Here is a 21,208-nt window from a genome sequence, read left to right as displayed (position 1 = left end):
CTCTCCGCTATCCATTCGCCGTGTTTACGCAAGTGATCAACACTTGGGTTTTATTGAAACCGAGTTCTCCGTCCAGGGACCCGGTGGCATCCTGACGGCTCGCGTTGGTTCGCGCGTCTCGACAGCTTATTTCCGTTCCGTTGGCATCCTTGGCGCCTCGACTTGTCAGCAGCCGCCACTACCAGAACAAAACCGGCACTCGTCTTGCCCCTTTCTTCCGGAACGTCGCAAGGTATTCATCCTATTTTATCTGTTTTCCTGTTTTTGTTTTCTTCCAGCTTCGACGCACGGGGTAAAAGCCTGCAGCAGGCGATCCACTGGTCGGACGAGGCCGTCCTCAAGTCGAAGGCGTACTTCTACTACGACACCAGCCCCCCGGCCCTGCGGATAAAGGGCGTCAAGCAGGAGGATGCCGGACTGTACAGGTAAGCGGCAGCAGGAGATGTTGCGAAACTTAGCCACCTCGAGGCTAGCTAGACCGACCGGGAGTGGGGATTGGCTACATACCAATGTGGCTGGTGTGGCCTTCAGCTCACCTGGCGCAGGTCGCAAAAAGTGCCCATAAAACCGCTCACGGCTCACGGCTGACAAAATGTACGGCCCGGACGTGAGCTGCGTTGAGAATGGGCAGCGGCACTATCGTCATCGGATCGGTCACAGTTTCATCGGACTAGTTTCATTTGGCGAATCATCTTCTGTCGGAGCTGCCGGTGCGGCCATTTTATCTCTCCATCATTCGTTCCCATCCGTTGGGGCACCCGTCCGGTTTTGCAATCAGAAAGGAATTTGGCGAGCGAACCCATAAAATAAGCCATAAGATCAATCAAATGCGAATCGATGGCATTGGGGCACCGGAAATGCGGAAAATGCACTGCCTGGGGACGTGGTGACCTTCGCCATTGTTACGCGAATCGAAAGTTTGAAATGTCTTCAATGGTGCTTTAGAAATCTTGTTCTCTTTTGACGGTAAAGAAGCCGAACCTCAGACCGAACGTGTCCCTGGAACGGGCGGAAAAAACAGACCGTTGGTAAATCAAAAGTTGGTAAAAGTTTTAATAGCCATTTTTCGCCTATGTATTGATGCGCTCAACTGAGGAAGTTCCTCAACATTAAGGCAATTTTTCTAATATGTTGAACTTCGGATTTGATTTTTTTCAAGTTGCTCTTTATTAGGACTAATACTTCAAAAGGCAACGTAAATCTTCTCCGCCGAAACTCGGGTTTTGCAGAATATCTACCATCCAAAATGTCGTCATGTACTGCGATTGTTGCTGATTGCTTAGGGATGTAATTTTAATAGACTGAATTGTGAGCCTTTTAAATCATCGGTTGCTTCAGACATTTACGTATAGGAAATCTTGGAATGACGAAATGAGACAATGTTTTGTTTATGATTGAAGTGAAAGTTTTAATTGATAGATCTCGTAGACTACATAAACCAAATGAATTGATGGAATCTGATACATTCTGTAAAACATATGTCACACAAGTGGCATTTAAACAAAATCTTCGGTTTCCCTTTTTGCTCATTTTAAAATGTTTTATCTCATTTTGACCAAAATACCATCGGAAGGATAGCTTAGAATCGGCTGTTAAGATCACAATCGTCTCACAGATTTCACATGAAAATCACAGTTCAATTCAACTGCAAAACGACTTACCGGCTCAACTACTCGCTGACCGACGTAAAATAAAATTGAAACAGTTTTAAGGTGGATTCGCAATCAGCGCGAAAACTCCTTCGGAGCTGTCTCTGCTGTTCCGGCCAAGTCCATCACCAGGGAAGCTGTAATTAAAATCCCCAAATCGTAGCACCAAAAGCCGTATACACTGGCACTCGGCGATCGGGCCCAAAGTTTTCATCGAAATAGGAAAACTTTATTTGGACGTATTTACGGTGGTTTAAATTTATTTCACTCCCCGGAGACACACGGGGCGGCATAACTTCGGTCCCACTGTCCGGTCCACCACTGACCAGTCCAAAGTGCCAGTCTGGGTTATTTTCCGGATAATCGCAAAAGTTTTCCACCATCCAACCGGAACCGATTCCTCCGACGTGCAATCGTTTACTTAACATTTATCTCTTGTTTTTCTCGTTTTTTTTGTGTGTTTCGTTATTTTGGGCAAACTCTTAAACGCAATTCCGGCGGCCATTTGCCGTGTTACACAGTGTAAGGTGCAGATTAACTTATGCTGCCGATTAGAGCAGGAAGTAGTCGGGGGCGACGGGCCGAGAGAATTGGGCCAAGCAAAATTACCACCGAAAGTACCACCATTTCGGATCGATCCCGATCGAAGAAGCGATCCCAGCCGATCCCAGCAGGCCGATGCCGTTTTTTTACTGCAACGCAGCATTTTCGGCCGGACACTTCTGGCCGCGCACGACTTTCACATTTCGACGATCCAATCAACGGTGGATGGGAAGAAGCTTCCGACCCGGGGCCAATGCGCACCGATAGTGGGCGCCCATTCCCATCGACGCAGTGGGCGGAAGTTTTCCGGGTGCGAGACAATTTTCCGACACTAAAACCTGGCAAATGGAGAAAGCGAAATCAAAAGTTGCCTCCCTGGACCGACCGATACAATCGCCAGCGGGCGCCGAGTAACGGAGTTTTGTTTGTTTGTAGGTTTTTGCCCGTTTTTTCCAATGCTCCTGCCGCTTCTTATGCTCGAACGCCTCTCCGCAGAAACCTCGGTTTTCCAACGAAACCACGGGAAAGGCCGGAAGACGGGTAGGAATTCAATCGCCACTTTGCCATTTTGACCTTTTCGTTTTTTTCTGTGCTTCAGCAGCCGGGGGGCACCACAGGTTCTGCAGAAATTGCCCGGGCGTCCTCCATGTACGCCCATAACAGTAAACTACAGGCCGCCGCTGCCGGTAGTTGCGGTTACCTTTTGCCACCAACCCTTTCGCGGATGGCAGGGAAGTCGGTAGGAATTGATACCAACTACCTTGGCGGTGGTGGGGCGTGTGGTGTGGCAATAGCGCGTAATGGTGCAGGATAAAACCCCACCGGGAGGCGGTCATGGCCACCGGTGCTCGGTGCCCTCCCGACACATAAAGCGCTAAAGGTGAAAAGATATGTTGCACCATTATTGGCATGACACCCTCAGTACTTTCTCGCTGGGGGAGAGCTGGCCCTGGGCTGAGTTTCGCACACTTTTCACCGACCCAGGACTCGGTCGACTCGCAGGGTGCGAAATACAAATATGGTGGCGTTTCATAAGATTTTATGAGTTTACGCATTCGGACGCCAGTCGAGCCCGAAGGTGGTAAGCTTCCGGACGCGCAATGATTTCACCGAAAGAATGATTGGAATTTGGTCGGGGCGCACGGTTTGCCCGCAGCGCCAGGCGCCAGGATCGGAACACGGAAACCAATATCCCGATATTTATTTGATAACCCCCCATTCCGAAGTGTTTCGGCCGACACATCGCCAACTTTTATTTCTTCAATACTCCTGCCCGGTGATTTTTATTTTTTTCAATTTGCGGTCCAATAGTTTCGATTACATTATGTGCCGTGGGTGGCGCATAGCGGGCGAGCGGTAGCGTAAGTGAAGAAACTCTCAAGCTGGTAATAAAAATTACGACACAATCGACTCGAGAAAGGGAAAGCAAAAAGTCAAATAAAAACTCGTCAAATCAACATGAATTCTCGAGTCAATCATCTTCGAGAGCGAGTTGCGTCGTCGGAAGAGCCCAAAGATGGAGAATGTGAACAAGTATCGCCTGCTCAGCCCAACCTGACGAAGGCACTTCTCCCTGACGGACCCAACTTTTCGGCCTTCTCCGGTTGGTTCGGCACAGTATGGTTCCGTATTAACCACCATCAGCATAATGTTCCGAAAAGTCTGGAATCACCCCGGGAATCACCCCGGGGTAGCGATTGAATCCTTTCAACACAACCACTTCGACCACTTATCGAACTTTTTTTTTCTTACCGTACCTCCCATACGATTCGATACCCTTGGCGACGGCCGGAACCCTTTTTTTATTTCCCGTCATCCTCCGTGCTGGAACTCTCGTGCGTGTGCGTCTGCGGGGAGAAAGTAAGATTTACTTGTTGTTGTCGGGAATTTCCCCGGCACAAGTCCGGATCCCCCTGAGGGAGGTCAACCCGATGGCGCAGTATTTTACGGTGGATTCGAGTCCAGGGCAACATCATGCTCCCGCCTTGGTTCGGCCGGTTGTCAGTATCGTCCGTTTCCTAAATGGATGGTACCCTTTTCTTCTATTTCCGCAAGTTGGTTGCCTTTTCTCCACGGTGTTGCCTAAAATATTCAAATCCAATTTCCTTCTCGACCGGACACACACTCTCGCTGTCTCTCTGTTTCTTTGTCTCTCTCTTTCTCTCTCTTTCACTTTCTCTCTGAAAGTTTTGGCGACAACAACAAGCAAGGAAACTGAGCCGACCACAGCACTATGGGGCACAGGGTGTTGGGCTCTATTTGTTCATTGCTGTTCTTTTTAATACATTTTTACACTATTTTTCACCAGTTTTACTTTCATTTCACTTCTACGATGTCCAAAGTTCCTGAAATAATCTTCCCAAACTTTCGAATTTTTTTTGTATTGGAGGATTATGCGTCGTCAATATAAAAGGAACTTCAGCTGCTATCAATATAATCAGGGGAGGGGATGAATTGTTACGTCATACCGTTAGATTTTTCATTTAAATTTTAGCGAACAATGCAATCATTTTCAGGATAAGGACATTCTTTACCAATCCAACGACTCCTCAACAGTTTCACATTAGAAGCTTCACAAAGAAAATCAATTCGCAGTATGCATGAAACGACCCCATAGTGCTCAGTAAGCGCGCTGGTTGGCTCGATGCGTGAAACCAACCAAATCGCCTACTGTGACCCGAAAGCCCAAAAGTGTCCTCGAACCAAAACCGAACACACAACAAACTTTTCTGTTCCCAAGACGTGTGTATCGAACGCAGCACGCGGCGATCGAAAAACAAAAATCCTAAATCCTCCAGGAAATCATTCCCCACGAAAGTTTCCACGTGACAAACAACACAACGAAAAAGGACACCAAAACAGGCGCTTGCGGTACAACGTAGTGCCATCGTGTCGAAAAAGGAACGCGGCCATCCTCCCCGAAGTTAAACGGATGCGCGACCTAAAAGTGATATTTACCGGCGTGTGTCCTCTGTCTTTTTGGATGGTGGGCCCCATTTTGTTGTCGGGACTTTGCTGGAACGGTATCATCTTGTACTTCTACGCCGCAAGGCAGGTTCAAAGGGTGCTCCACTTTGCTAACGATGCTTTTTGGAAACCGGATAAATCGGCGGGGAAAAAACTGTACGAATCCAATCGACTTCCCTGAAGTCGCGTCTTCCCCCGTCTTACCTGAAAAGGAAATAAGGGCACGCGATATTACCACCAAACTTCGATCGATTCGGTGCCGGTTCGGTTGGTATATCGCGGTTCCCGAGGTTGTTGTTGCCCCCTCCCCCCTCGGTTTGACCAAATATTTGCATAAAACCCAAAAGAGGCCCTAGCACAAAAAGGATTGCATCCAACCGATCGCTCGCGTTCGCTGTGTGCGAAACAATATTTTACACAACAAGCAATGTACCGAGGAGACACAAAGTGGGTCAAAGAAAAAGTTCTCACTTCTAGAGCTGCGACCACCTTCTAGCAACCATAGCAACACGCTGAGAAAACCCAGGCGTAGTGCGCGAAGCATACTGGGATGGCGATCCTCTCCTCTTTTTGTGTGTGCAACTTTTTATGCTTTTGCATCAACAGATTGAAAACAAATGCTCCTGTACCCTGTTCCTTTCGCCCGGCCACGGGCCCGATCTGAAAAGGCGAACTAGTTTCCCAACAAGATGATCCTAGCTGTTGTTGGTTTCTTTTTGAGACAGAATTAATATTTTATTAAAAGGCGCTGTACGCCCCGCAACGTTCGCAACATTTTTTTTCTCTTCCTTCAGACGGATTTTCTTCAATAAGTCACGCTTCCTGGTATCGGTAACATGGCTCAGTAATAAGGAAGAGGGGGATAAGATCTGCTCCGCGGTTTTTATGATAGCGGCCCTCGGATGGCTAACATCCGGGCCGATTATGTTGTCAGTTTCGCTTTATTGATTCGTCCGTTTAGTATCTGTTTTTAATAACTTTCTAGCTTTTTCTGACCGGCCCCGTTTGCGCATTAAGCGTAATCCGCGCGATCTGGGGTGACGCAGCTTACACCTGCCCTATATTAACGGGACCATGTTTCATGTTTCCTGCTGTTTTATTCAATTTCTTCACGTTTTCCTCTCTCTCTCTCTCTCTCTCTCTTTTCCGATACGATCTTCATGCGGCCGGGCGCTTGCTTAAAGGTGCCGAGTGGATTTCCACAAATCGCCCACGAAAAACTGCCGAATCGACCTGGACGTGCTGGGTAAGTGTCCAACCAAGGTGCCCCGCTGTGTTGACGGCGGTGTCCGCATTGTCAGCTGGAGCCGGTACGATCGACGGAAATTGGGTTTTCTCGCCGGGGAAGAAAAAAAGAAAACGGGAGCTTCTTGCGCTCCTTTTTCCAGCGAATGAAGACGTTCCGCGCGTTCGTTAGCATGTTATCAGCATTTATCTTCCTCACTTCAGTGCCACACGCGCCTGCGATACATTTTTCAACGCCACTATGCTTCTGTTGTTCTTCTTCTTCCGACCACCGTAGTGCCACCTTCGAAGATTACGATCCTGGACGAGCTCGGGGCGGCCGTCCTGAACAACGTCGTCGGTCCGTACCGCGAGCATGCGGACGTCAATCTTACGTGCATCTCGACCGGGGGCCAACCGACGCCGAAGGTCACCTGGTGGCGGGAGCACGCCCTGCTCGACGACTCCAGCCTGGTGCTTCCGGACGGCACCGTCAAGAACGTTCTCTATCTGGAGAAACTGTCGCGCCACGATCTGCATTCGGTAAGTTATCGGTTCGGGGCGGATGATAAGTATTTTGTAGATCCGCACGATGATGCGAGTTTTATTGGGCACATTTATGCTAATGCGCCCCCGCACCCGGGGAAGGAAGTCTGCCCTCGAGGGGAGCATGATTGATCATGTTTGACACCGCTGTCGGGCAGGCGAACGGCTGTCAGGAACTTACGAGCGCCAGAAAGTCACTAAAAGTGAATTGGTAGCAATTGCAAAAATGATGTTCGGCCCCACGTGGCCACTGGCTACACATCCAGTCTCCAGTGAGAGGCTGTCCACCGGCAGCGGTGGTTAGATGCAGCTAACGGTAATTTCCCTGGAGTTTTGTTTTCTGCACCAAACGTGGGGTTAGCTGTCATAAATGATACCGGTGTCACTGTTTGTAGGGGACGAGTGCTTTATATGGCCGCTTCCGAGGTGCGATTGTGATTAAATGGAATGCGATAGTTCCGAAGTTCGATTTCCGTGGTGTGAACAGACGTTCCCAGCAGCGGGGAACACCTTTGAAACGGCCGCTTCAATTCCCCAGCAATTACTGTCAAACTGCATCGATAATTGAAATGTTGCTAAACCCCTCACACGAAGAAACCGAAACCCTGAAATACTCTTGTGGTGGTCTCCTGTTACCTGTTTTTGTGGCGGACTCTGGTCTTACTTCAATTGTTTTCGTGTTGACAGAAACTGGACCCCCACGGACCGGCAAATAGTTGCACAATCCCTCTGAGCTATGAGGGAGGTGGTGACCTTCTTGTGGCAAGTGACCCTCCTTAGCCCTCGCGCGAGCCCTGAGTAAACCGTAACATGCTCGTCTGCCCATTAACCGCCTTTGACGGCATTTTGCTCGACCCTCGACGTCGTGACCCTTACAATTGGATTACCGAATGGCGGCGTGGTCGGCCGGTTGTTTAAGCCGTTTTACAAGTGACAGCCCTGGTTCGTGGCGGGCATGCCCGGAATTCGAAGGATTCTCATTGGCGGTGTGGCCAAACAAACGCTCTCTTTTAAAAGCGTACTCACAGAAGGTAACTGAAGGGTGTGCGCGCTTATTGCATCAGACTTTTGGACGTGACTTTTGCGTTCCCTGTGGCCGACAACGGAAGCTTGTAGAGGCACACACCTGACCAGGTTTCCTGCCCCGAAATTCCCCGTTATCGATGGTATCGAGTTTCAAAGCCCTGGCAAAAGACGCTCTGCTCAAACGGCCGGATTCGGGTTGGGGAACAAAAGGAAAGCACGGGACCCGAAATGTTCGAAGCATGGAACAGCCAGCCAGCCAGCTGGCCACTTCCAGAGAAACACATTTTCACGTCCACGGAAGCGATTAGCAGCGAGCAAGTTCGACGTTCGTAACAATTCTCCTGACCTCAAGATCCTGGTCGCGGGATGGGCTTAGCAAATCAGCGAACCACCAAACCGGGACGGAGAAAGAAAGAAAGCCCAGCCAACCGAAACCAAAAACCCCTCTCAGTGAGCGAGACCCTTCGGCCAGGTTAAGCACACGGTTGATTGATTAACCGAGAAACCTTTATTCATCCATCCGTCCATCCAAAGCCGAACTTTCTGCACTCTGGGGCACTCGACGGAGTGGCCCCGGGAACCCGGATTTGGGCCCCGGAATTCGACGATTAGATTGTGGCGCTCTTTTGTCGAATTCGGCAAGAGTGCGTGAGCCCACCGTTCAAAATAATCACATCTCATGCCACCATCGCTCTTCCTGCGAAGCTAGAGCTGTTCCCGAATGGGCGGTGTTGCCAGAAAACTTTGCCTAGGGGCTGGCACCGGAGCATGAGCCATTTACACAAACACCCACACACGCGAAGTTTTCCACCAACCCGGATATCCTGATTTGGGGGGGGCGACGTTCATTTGTAAAGCCGCCAAATGGAGGCGCCTGGTGGCTTTCGGACGCGCCATTGCTCGATCGGCGAACAAACAAGTGGCCCACAATCACGATGCTAATAATAATGATGATGATGATGGTGCTGGTGATGGTGAGGATGAAGATAACGATGATAACGTTCCGGTCGATGGCGGTCAACATATCTTTATGATTATTCCGTGCCGATTGAGACGGAAAGTCAGATAATTTCTGTCGAAGTCAAATTTACGGTGATCAAATAAAATTCCTCCACACCGGATACCGTTATCTGCCCACCAGGCGGCGCTGCACCATGATAGATATGATTGTTTTACGTCGCCTTTTTCGATGTTGAAAAATTGAAATCAAAGCCCCACCGGAATCGATTGGCTTTCGAAGATCCGCTTTGCTTATATCCGGCGCCCGAAGGCTTAGCCATGGGAAAGCCCCCGGTATAATATATTATCTCCCGTCTGCTATTGTTGGCCATTGAACCGGCCGCACAATCCTTTCCGGATTGATTTATTGGCCGATCAACGGAGCGCCGTTCAAATGCAGCCGGTTGTTGTGTGCCGGAAGCCGGAAGCCTAGTTTGTTTGCCCTTAGAGGTCAACACAATGCAGAACCATTGGTGCACGTGGCGGACGGTGGTGAGAACCATAAATTTTAATCTCACCTTTCGTGTGTGGGAATTGCAATCTGGCATAATTAAATTCATAGTTTTAGGGATCGAACACAAACGGGGCACAATCGTGTTGCATTGTGGACGCTCCATTCCAATCAGCCTCCTTAGAAGCAATCATTAAAAAACCTTTAATCCTCCACATTTTGCCGTGACTGATAAGGAATCGATAACTTTGCTCAACCTTACTTTAACCTCAAAACCTCGAAACATCGGTTCGGGCACCACGAAACTCCTTTGATGAGTTTTCGGATGACTTCCGAAATCGGATCGCAACCAATTATCACGAACGCCTTTCGGTTGCCCGCGCATTAGTCTCCGCCCCGTACTTCCGGAACTTTTTCTTCGACCTGCTCGCCCTCCCGAGACTCCTAATCAATCATCACTCTGCCATCGGTGGTTGACCTTCCGAGCGGAGCAATTTTCAGCCATTTTCCTGTGCGCAAGAAAATCGCGTCTCCAATTCGCGAGGCAAAACACTGTGAAGGTTCGTGACCCACCAGGCGACTCCATCGACCCCGGATAGCGTGGCTGACTGGGTGTGTGCGAGAGCCGGATGGACTTGCCGTTCCGATGGGGGCATAAATAAGGCGTCATCTTCCACGCGTCAACTCTCTGCGTAGCGGAGTCTTCCGTTCCGCCGGAACGCCACGAAGGGCGGCGTATTTGTTGGCGCAAAGTTTTAATTATGAACAAATGTTTATCGTTTTCTTGTTTCACTACATTTCCCCGTCTCGCTCACCACTCTTTCTCTCACTCTCTGTGTGTTTCATACTTCCGCAGGTCTATACGTGCCAAGCGAGCAACGGCCACGTGGTACCGCCGCTTTCCAGTGCCGTCAAGATGGACATGAAACGTAAGTAGCCCAGCGGCCGGATGATGCCGGAGCAGGATGCCAAATTTACAGGGGACTGGGACCAAAACTTTTCCAATCATTAGCGTTCATATTAGATCGTTTACAAGCATCGGCTTTTCCGGCTGTGCCACCCTACACCGGACCACTTCCTCCGGACCACCGCTTGTTTGCTGAGCCCATCAAATTGTTGCCTTTTGCGCGAAGCAGACAACTTCCTGCCAATGCTTTTGCCACCGTCCTGTTTCGAGCGAAACGATGGCTCTTTGGAAACGATGGCCGTGGAACCGGTTGCCCCGTGTTACCCGAGTGCTGCTCCTCCTTCGGGGTCGGGGCTGGATGTAACTTTTCCAACTGTCTTGCTTTGCCTTGCGACCGGGCAGCAGCAGCAGCAAAAACCGGGCAACTTGGAGTGAAATCGAGCACCAGATGAGTGTTAATTAAAAATTGAAACATTTGCCCACCAGCGAGCCGAGTGAATGTCGAACGTTGCAAGGCAGACTAGGACGAACCCCGGTGAGAGTGGCTGCTCCGGTAAGTGGCGGCTCAAGCCTCAAGTCGAGCAATTTACCGCCTGATAGTGTGCGGTTCTTGCGATGAGTTTCTGTTTTTTCCTCGAGCTGACCTTTTGCAGGTCATTAATATGCGCTTCCAGCAGGTCTGCAACGGTTCGTTTCTGTTCAATTTTTTTCCGACACGTCTGGTTTTTTTCTAGCAAAAGAAACAATGACTCACAAGGTATCGCGACTCACAAAGTACGACCGCGTTTAATTAATGCAAATGTAACATTAATGAAACGATCCTTACCATTAAAGTTGACGACGATGACGTGGCTACACATTTGGGAATTTTTCATGAATCAATCAAATGCATCGGTGTTGATTTCACCTGAACCGGCCGAGCTAAGGCATCGCATGAAAAGAAGCTCTTTCGGAAAGCATACACGATCATAACCTGAAAAGCCTACGAAATTCGAGCCTGGTCGTGCTTAAAGAAGTAGAAAAACGCCCAGCATAACACTCCGTATCCGGGAACTCGTTTCATCAATTCACGCCTTACGCTCGCTCCACGCAGAAGAAAACAGGTGAAAATAATTGCGAAAGATGCTTTCGCATCCAACTCAATTTACTCCTCGGGAGAGGCCCAAAATGGGATCAGAAATTACCATCGTTTGCCGGAGAATGATATCTTCGCCCTTTTGTCGACCAATTTCCAATGGTGATCCACCGACGAAGGTGCCACCAGGGTCGCAATCTGACGACGATCGGGGCATTCCAATCCGATTGATATGCTTTTTCACCTTTCGGCTTCACATTTTGGCACCGATACCTCAACGCACCACGTCCTCGTGGCACTGGGATGGGACTTCGCCGAACGCATCCCGGGGATTCCGTGGGCAAATCCTGGCCCAGTTCCCTTGGCAACGCACCCCGGCCTTGTTTGCACTTCGTCGTCGGAGCTGTACCATTTAAAATCCCTTGCAGATGAGTTTTTCCACAGGGCCCGTGCTCCCGGTTCACGGGCCGAAGTGGTCCTGTGACTCCTCATTTTCTTTTTCCTTCGTTTGCTGCAAATTGAAACGTGTGCATTGACGAACCTGACAGTCCAAAACGGATGGAACGATACAGCTTGAAGTGTGCAGCAGCAGCAGCGGGCGCGAATCATGTCCGTGTCGTTTGCAAACATATCATGCACACCCCCACCAGATAGCATCGAAGCGGATCGAGCGCCTGCCCTCGGTCCCAGCACGAAGCAAAAACAGGCTGCAAAAAGGCTGGTAACGAAAAGCAAATAGTTTCGGCATTCGGTACGACGGCGTGTCACGGTGCTGGAGCTCGGAACAAATTGGAACGCATCGCCACCGACTGATGCGATGGACGAGACAGGTCGTCGTAGGGCGCGTACTTCTCACGTGCGCGACATTGCTTTCGGATCAGGCCGAGATCTGATCTGATCCTTGCTGCCATCATCCGAAGGCACGCAATAAACACCATCAACTCGCGCGTGGACTCAAAGGTGGATTGGCGGTACCTTGGAAGTATCGCAGTGGTTCCGTTTTGCTGCGTTCCCTTTGCGCTGGGTACTCACAAAGAAGTGTTTCGCAATGTTTTATGAGCCGTTAAGCATGCATCAAGTGTGGTTGTAGTGTTTGGAATTGAAAAACGAGAGCCTTTTGCAATGGCAATGGTTTATTTAGGAGGAATAGAACGAACGTTAGCGATTATTACCACACGTAGCATCGTTAGATTGACGAAGACGAGCATTTGCGATAAATGATTGCATCGCTTCCATTGTTCGAAAAACGGCGAAATCACGTTAAACGCCCAAAGGTATGCAATCCTCTTAACGAGTTGTATTTCTAAAAAGGTATGCACCGTTCCTGCGCATGGCGCATAAACCGCATAAACTTTCCTCTCTGTCGCATCGGGTGGCGTAACGATCCCGCCAGCAAGGTAAAAATCGATCCACATGGCCCCGCAGAACCGAACGCAATCGACTTACACCGGAGGATTGGAATTTTTACGCTTCACCTCTGCAGATGCTCAAGTGGCCCCCGAGCAGCGGTGGTCCTCCGGATTCGATGCAACGCTTGCGGTACCGACAGCAACTTCATTTCGCATTCGTCGATCCCACCGTATTGATTTGCACGTTCCAGTAACCTTTCCGTTTCTGCAACGCTAACGCTACGACAAATCGTTGACGTTCCTATGCTGGCACACCATTGCCGAGCTTGATGTTCTTCCTAAACCGAGGTTGGTGGTTTAAAAATTTAATAGAAAAATGAGAAATTATGCAGTCAGCTACGACGCCGTGGTGGTGGTTGGCACATTTTTGACCGCGTTTTTAAGACCGCGCTGACAAAGGTACGTGGTCCACTTCCCTGACGATGGCAGTTTCGTGACACGACGGTGACCGGCAACACGGCCATAAATAAGTTGCTTTCGTCAGGCAAAACCCCGAATCGCGTGCAGCGCTGGAAAAACAAACAACACGATGGGGCGAAAGGCCCCAAAACGGGTCCTTATTTTAGAGGGAAACCCCTCATCAAAATTCATCCATATTCATCGCGTTGCGCCGCGTGAAACTCAACCTGCCCTCGGCACAACCTTTCACCGGATGTTCCCGGATTGAGAAGTTTCCTTTGCCCCACCCAAAAGAATGTGTGTTCACAATAGTAATAAAGGAACAACAAATTTTTGTCGAAGTGTCGTGCCGCGCTGATAATGATGCCATTTTATGACGCGCGCTAGAGTCACTAGAGCCGCGCGCCATCTATCGGACCAAGCTCGCCAGTGCATTGGAGACCCCTGTGCGGTTTTACGATACGCAGTGCCGCTAATGGTTCCGCAACCGAAACGGCCACCACCATGACGACGACGACGGCGATTATGATGGTGCTGACGGGGACGATAAAACCCCGGGTCTCGATGCAAACATGCAACTCGAAAACGCATCATAATTGAATCGTGTCCCCGGAGAGGCCCACAGAGCGCGCACTCTGGATAGAGAGGTTCTATGGAACGGCGATAGAAGAATTTATGATGGCCCCATCTTCGGCCCCGTAGCGCTGGCTTGGGGCTATTGCTGCCCCTTTATGGGGTTCCATCGTGTATCGCCCCCGGTAGTTAGCGGGCGTCATTGGGGCAGCCAGCATGAGCAGCGACCCAAATCTTGGCGTGAGTGTGGCGTGCAAGACCCTATCTACCGTCTGCAGTCACTAGGGGACCCTCTGCAACTCTCGAGGATGTCATATCTCACCACTCGACAACGTCGCATCCCTCACACACCCACCAGTCTAATCTATATTTGTACGCCGCCAGATAGACCGGAACGGCTTCTGACTGGTGCTAGGATGCTCGGTTGCGGCATAGCATAAACATTGAAAAACCAAACATTGGCCCAAACCCGACAACACCGAACCAAAACCACCGGCGGTTTGGTGTGAAGATTGTCAAACGAAGCTGGGACCCGGAACTTTATGTTTACCGGGGTTCGATCTATTTCGATTCCGGCGTCAGCAGCTTCAGCGTTTGACATCCGGACCGGGAACACCCAGAATGTCGCAGAGCCGGTGGGTCGGTTCATTATCTATCTTTTCCTGTCCACATCCGGCTAACGCAGCAGTTTAGAGTTTTATTTCCTCATCTAATGACACACGGAAACGCACTCATGGATACCAATGGAGACAATGAACCCTTTTGGGCACATCTCCGATTTGTGGGTATAATCGTGACCGATTGACCGAGCCACTTGACGACATATTTGTGCGGCCGGTCCTGGCCCAATCGATTCGAAACGGAACGAAACTTAAAATTTGATGGACCACCGGATTTGCTGTTTATTAAAGCATGGTCCACTTAGAATCGGGAACAATTGCATTAGCTCTATCTCAGAGTTGGTTTGGCTTAGAAAACATGTCAAGGTGTTACAATTAAGGTACTTGTACTTTTCAAAAATGTATTCTGTCGGTCGTCGGATGAAATCACGAACTTTCTTTGGATGAGAATGATGCCATCATTCTCTGCACAATCTTCTGATCCACCTTAGCGGCAATTTTTTCCAATTTCTCGCCATCTCTGCAGCATCACTTTTCCAGTCTTCTTCTACTTCCCATTCATTGTTGCCCAATAATTTTCGATTGTGCGAAGTTCAGAGCAATTTGGTGCGTTGATATCCTTTGCGATGAAATCCACCTTATTGCCACGGTACTACTGAACTACCTCCCTGCTGTAGTGGCCGCTTTCCAAATCAGGCCAAAATTTAACCGGACCTTTGTGTGACTTAATAACTGATAGAACTCTCTTTTTGAGGCACTCTTCCTTGTACAGCTTTGAGTTCATCGTCGTGCTTGTGATGAAAACCTTGGTTTTCTGTCCACAGGTGCAAAGTTCTTGCCATATCATTCATTTTTGTGCAAATTTATTGGCGAATACAAATTTGAGCTTAGAGGGGACATCTCCCCGTGCCGTGGCGAGATAAAATGTTGGTCCACGTAGCTGTCCAACATCCATTTTCACGTATGTTTCGTCGTCCATAAACAAGCATCCTTTTTACCTCGTCAGAATCTTCTCATACAAATTTCTTTCGCGTGTTTTAGCGACTAGATTTTGTTTAAGTGACCTGTTTGAATGCTTACATGCAAGGAAAAAACGGTAAACCTCTTCGTAGAAGGATCCCCTGGACAGTACTTTCCCCTGGGTTCCCCTGGGATCCCCTGGATTTCCACTCGCGCGGGGTTCAAAACACACACTATCACACGAGAAACAATGCCCACGGATCGATCAAAGTAGTCGGCGACAAAGTGCGTTACGAAGCTGACAGTTACGAATGAATGGATACGTTTCGTTTATTGCATCTTGCATATATGATTTCATGAAAAACTTCGCAATTTGTTGAAATTATCCTGACTTAACATCCCAAAGGCGCTAGACGACTCGTAGGACGAAATAGAAAAAAAAACAACTTAGGGCTTAGCTGTCAATCACTTGAGAAGGGAAACACAGACACCTTCCGATGTGGCGTCAGTTGTTTGCTTTCGGTTTTCCGACACCTTTATTCGCCCAAACACGGTTCACTGACTATGATCCTTGCCGGGGCCTAATCAATCTGTTGTTTATTAAAAGCCTCTGCAATGCGTTAACCATGGAGTCGTGGCCTGTTTAAACTCCCGCCCCCTCTATCTCTCTCTCGCTCTCACTCTCTTTGGGGGTCAGGTATAATTAATTCATGATTCCATTTTTCATCGCCCGACCGGATACGGTTCCGAGCGGCGCGCCGAAAATCGAAGATCGCCGGGTTATTTGATAAATTAGATACCCCGTTTTTCACCGTGGGCTCCGTGGCATTTCATCGCACGGCGACCTTCGTCACGGCCCCAAGCCCCAAGCGGATCGCGCGGAAGAAGAGTGAAAAAAAAACAAACAACAAATCCACCCCAAAAAAGGGAAGCAATACTTTGGGCCACCATTAACGAAGCTACCTCGGCTGCTGCCTCGGTTCGGTGGTGACCCCGTCGTGTATAAAACATCGCGCTTCAATCACTGTCAGTTTCGATCCAATTAGTTACAAAACAACATCCATTTTCCGACAACCCGTGCCCACTTTTCCTGGGATAATTCCTGGTTCCGGCCTAGGCCTAGCATCCGGCAAGGCCCCCAATTTTGTGTGTACGAGAGCGATTGTTTGTGTGCCGTTTTTTAATGCCGATCTCTCGGGTTTCTTCCACAGTGCCACCACTGTTCGTGCGGATGCAGGGCCTCCGGGAGACACTGACGGCCGGTGTCAAGACGCAAGTATCGTGCATCACGGCCGGCAGTCGCCCAGCGCCGAGCGTCGTCTGGACCAAGGGATCATCCGTCATCCGTGGCTCATCACAAACGGTTCGTTTCGAAGGCGGCGCTTTTTTCCCGACTCCCCTCCCCTCCCGAGACCTACTAACGACCCGCGTCTGTGACCCAAGGGAGCTTATCCCGTTTTTTTGTGTGTGCCTTCAAAGCTGTGGATGTGTGATGCCCACTTTGTGTCCTTGATATCCGTGGCCACCCGAAATTCCCGGATTGTCCCCAGTCCACCCCAGAGGACGATCAAGTTTTTCGGAGCAGCTGCGGCCGTGTCAAGTGCGACCGGTTCGGTTCGACACATAACCTAGCCCTTCTATTTCATTACGTAACCTAAATTACTTCAACACCATGGGCCCTCAACAAGAGCAGCACGTCTCCCGCGGCCCGTGAATCCGAAATTAATTAATCGAGTAAGATAGACCGCCGAGTTTCCGAAGCTAGGGCACCTGTGCACACGTCAGCCCGGTTCTTCCTGTTGCTGTTGCGCATCGAGTACCTGTAAAAGCGGGGAACACCGCAGATCGCTGGGATCGGGGTCGATTACACGCATCAACTCAAAAACTTTGGGCCACTTTTTCCACAAACTTCGCCGTTCGCCGGCGCACCGTTGGGTCTCCGGTTTCGGCCGGGGGATTCCATCTTTCGCGCTACTAACGTGTCCTTTTCTCTGTCTCTCTCTCTCTCTCGGTTCGGGGGTCGACCGCAGACGTCCAACGATGGCAATGTCACCGTATCGGAGCTGGTGTTCGTGCCGGGGCCGGAGGATAATGAAAAATCAATTACATGCTCAATTAGCTACAACGAAGTCGACGGACCGACCGTGCTCCTGAAGGACGCCCACGTGCTGAACGTCAAGCGTAAGTATCGGTACCGGCTGGCCGGGCTCCGGCCGCTCTAATGATGTTGGCGTAAATTAGTCAAACTCTGCTCCGCTCCGGCAAAAGACCCTGCCAAGGTGTCGTGACGCGAGCCACACCCGGCGCAATTTTAGAACCTGCGGATGTTCATCGACTTCTTTCCCCCCGTTGGCAGACGTTCCTGTGATATCGCTGGCACTGGGCGCACCACTGAACTCGCAGAATCTGATGGAGGGCTCGGACGTGTATCTGGAGTGTGACATCAAGGCGAACCCGGCGGTGAAGAAAATCGAATGGTTCCACAACGTAAGTACTCGGCCCGTGGTGGTGCCTAGGGGGTCTTGGAGCGAGCGAGTGTGCCAACGGGAAGATTACCTTCCATTAGGACACGTTTCATTATCCTTTACCGGTGCCGTTACGTGCAAGTTCTGGCATTGGAATTTCGGGTTTTTGTGTTTTTCTCGTATCGCCAAGTTTTTCTTCAGATTGACCAAGATTTAATTCTAGTCTTGGTCTGTTCCGCTCTCTATTAAAGCGGTTTCGTAGCGGCTGGCCCCTAATGCATTCGATGGTCTCACACTCTTTGCAGAACAAGCTACTGCAGTCGGCCCGCGGCATCATCGTGTCCAATCAGACGCTCGTCCTGCAGAGCATCACCAAGTCGACGCACGGCGAGTACATGTGTCGGGCATCGAACAGCGAGGGCACCGTCAACAGCAATCAGCTTTATTTGGACATCAAATGTAATTCATTACTTATGCCACTACGATTTATACTGTGCACCGCTGTTTGTCCATACTTCTCTTGGACCTTGAACCTTTCCGTTTTTTTTTTGTTGTTGCTGGAGTTCCGGACAATTTATGAGACAAATTCTTCGGAATGGGTTCATTCGAGTACCGTAACACGCACCGCGAGAGTATTTATTCCAGCGGCAACATTCATTAGTGGGCATTCAAAGCGGGCGGAGAAAATTTATTAATGAACCGCCGGATATTTATGTCCCAGTCCCAGCTCCTTCCGGATCGGACAAACGGATTGCAAACCGTTTAAGCGCCAATCGCCGATAAATCTTGGCCGCTGTCAAAGTGCGTTTGTTAATGCGATTTTACCACGGTTACGGTCCAATTAGTTACCCCAAAGGGCCGGGCGCCGGTGGCGGGCTACATAAAATCGGGGCTCGTGATGAAAACCCGCCCGGCGACCACTTATTAGTGAGTGGTTTGAAGATTGCCAGCAGATCGAGGCGATAATGGGTTGGTTTTAAATTTAGATTGTTACACCCAATTAGCATATCCCTGGTGCAGGTGCTGGTGGTTACGGTGATTACGCGGCCGCACCGAGTCCCACCGTGGTGCAACCGTTTTCAAAAGGACCTCGCTTGTACCATGTTATTTTCACCCATCGACGGACCGTAAAAAACCGGTGGACTTATCATTCTTTTCCACCCACATACTGATAATTGTGGCATTTCAATTTGTGCACCGAACCAAAAACGGCCATTTAATGCCACATGGCTAATCGCGTTACGATCGCGGGTTTTCGAGCCGCTGCTCACTGTAAAAAGTGACCCTCACTCATTGCTGAACCAGTGTCTATTCAGGAACGTATCTAAGTGACCCACAAAAACGTAACGAACCATTCGGTACTTTACACTTTGGACACAGACCGATATGCGCTTCACAACGATCCGGTCAACCCGCCGCGCCATTGTTGCAAATGATTATCAATTACGAAACGATTTTGGCTATTCGGACTGAAAGAGCACACTGTCCATTAAGGTCACATTGTTGCGATCGATTGGTTTCCCTAAATCCCACACCTAAAACCTGTTCTTTTCTTTCGGATGTGACCGCCACATAGTTCGAGGTGTTTCCTGTGGTCAGGCAAATTGGCACCAATTTGGCCCAAAGGGAGTTCAGAATGTCCGGTACAGAAAAAAAACCGATAGTCATCTTGAACTGCTCTTGATTTTCTGCGTCTCGGAATCTGCCGTACTTACCGAGGGGGGCCTTGGAGCAGGAGTGTTCCCGGAATGTTATAAATATTTGATGGTAACGCAAAATGGTCACCAGTTCCCCCGAAAAGATACGACAGGCACACAAATGCTGGCTGGGTAAGGTTTCCTGTCCCATTATCGTATCACCAGCGGGCGTTATCGTGTGCCTAACGCTGATGGTATCAAACGGTAGTACAGGGCAGTAATTTACTTTATCACTTCTTTGTATCAGGCATGCGATAGTATTCGGAGGAAAAGGGAGTGTGGCATGATGTAATTTGACACAAAAGCTTAAAACAATGAACGAAAGTTTTAGAAGAATCGCATCCATACAATTCCATTTGTAAGGTTTTTGTAACAACCATTAAAAAACTTTTTCGGTTAGGAAAGTCGATGCCATCATTACCACAGCTGTCTTATGGTTAATTCATCATGGTTTGGTTTGGTTAGTTCAGGCATGGTTCAGGCACCTATACATGGTTTCTCTTTTTATCTAATTGTCAAACAATGTCGTATACTAGGCTGTTCAATAAGTTCGTATGGTCGATAAGAAAAACACATTTTTATGGTTTGAAATGCACTTGCTTATTCAGTATAGCATCCCTGAACATCAATGCACTTCATCCAACGCGATTTCAATTTCAGAATTCCGTCCCTGCAAGAGAGAGAAAGAAAGAGTGTTCCAATATAACAAAAAAAAATTAGGTCCGTAGCAGCGCCCTCTGCTACCAACTATACGAACTTATTGAACAGCCTAGTAGTTTACATGTACCCTCTAAAAAAAAAATGTAACAACTACGGATTAAAATTCGTAGCCACCTATGGTTCGCCCTAAACACTTTTCAACCCACCAATATCGGCCCCCGTTCGGCTTCAAAGTGGCACACTTTGACCACACCACTTTGCTTCGCCAACGAACAGGCGCGGCGACATTACTCATCGCAGCACGCGGGTTAAACGTCCGTTTGAATAATGTCCATTTTCTACCGCCGATCCCACAGATCCGCCGGTCTGCAAATCGGAAGCGCAAATAATTCGGGCCGCCGTGAAGCAAACGGTCAACATCACGTGCGATATCGACGCCAATCCGATGGTAATTTATCGTCGCACCGCGGGTTGCGGGTTGTTGTTTTAATGATGCACCTATTTTCGGTCCGTTCCCGCAGCCGAACCTGCTGTTCCGGTGGCAGTTCAACAACTCGCTCGAGAGCATGCTGGAGCTGCCGCCGTACACGAACGTCGAGTCGGAAGCGGCGAACCTGGCCCTGGCCGAGATCGACCTGGAGACGAACCACATGGGCCCCAGCCTGGAGGAGATGGTCCGACGGAAGTTGGAGCGGTTGGAGCACTCGGTCCGTCAGCAGCAGCAGCACCACCACCAGCAACAGCACAAGGACGAAACGGTGGTCCCGTTGGTGGACGGCCAGCTCTACATGTACCGGGTGGAGACGTTCAACAGCTTCGGCACCATCACCTGCACCGCGACCAACGCGTACGGCCAGAGTGGCCACTGCGCCTATCACATACTCGTCGCCGGTAGGTGCCCAAAATCAGTCACCCGGCGGTGAGCTGCCACCGAAAGTGAGTGAATTATGCGCCTTCCTCTCCGCCAACAGATGTACCGGACCCCATCAAGAGCTGCACCGTTTCGAACGTGACCGCCTACACGGTACACATCTCGTG

At 49.6% G+C, this 21,208-nt stretch overlaps 1 protein-coding gene across 1 annotated transcript in view; it reads left to right on the top strand.

Annotated features, from left to right (window-relative positions):
* Positions 1 to 21,208, top strand: part of LOC131207161 (nephrin-like) — a 70,251-nt gene that overhangs the window by 41,398 nt on the left and 7,645 nt on the right. Inside the window, exons 3-13 of the mRNA XM_058199772.1 lie at positions 279 to 425; positions 6,344 to 6,405; positions 6,682 to 6,926; positions 10,262 to 10,334; positions 16,560 to 16,711; positions 17,379 to 17,529; positions 17,705 to 17,835; positions 18,119 to 18,272; positions 20,527 to 20,618; positions 20,692 to 21,061; positions 21,142 to 21,205. Coding sequence (XP_058055755.1) covers positions 279 to 425; positions 6,344 to 6,405; positions 6,682 to 6,926; positions 10,262 to 10,334; positions 16,560 to 16,711; positions 17,379 to 17,529; positions 17,705 to 17,835; positions 18,119 to 18,272; positions 20,527 to 20,618; positions 20,692 to 21,061; positions 21,142 to 21,205 — 1,641 coding nt within the window. The remainder of the gene's footprint in view (positions 1 to 278; positions 426 to 6,343; positions 6,406 to 6,681; positions 6,927 to 10,261; positions 10,335 to 16,559; positions 16,712 to 17,378; positions 17,530 to 17,704; positions 17,836 to 18,118; positions 18,273 to 20,526; positions 20,619 to 20,691; positions 21,062 to 21,141; positions 21,206 to 21,208) is intronic.

The sequence above is a fragment of the Anopheles bellator genome, chromosome 2 (genome assembly GCF_943735745.2).
Source record: "Anopheles bellator chromosome 2, idAnoBellAS_SP24_06.2, whole genome shotgun sequence".
In the NCBI taxonomy this organism is placed as follows: Eukaryota; Metazoa; Arthropoda; class Insecta; order Diptera; family Culicidae; genus Anopheles; species Anopheles bellator.
This window is presented reverse-complemented; position numbering and strand designations above follow the sequence as displayed.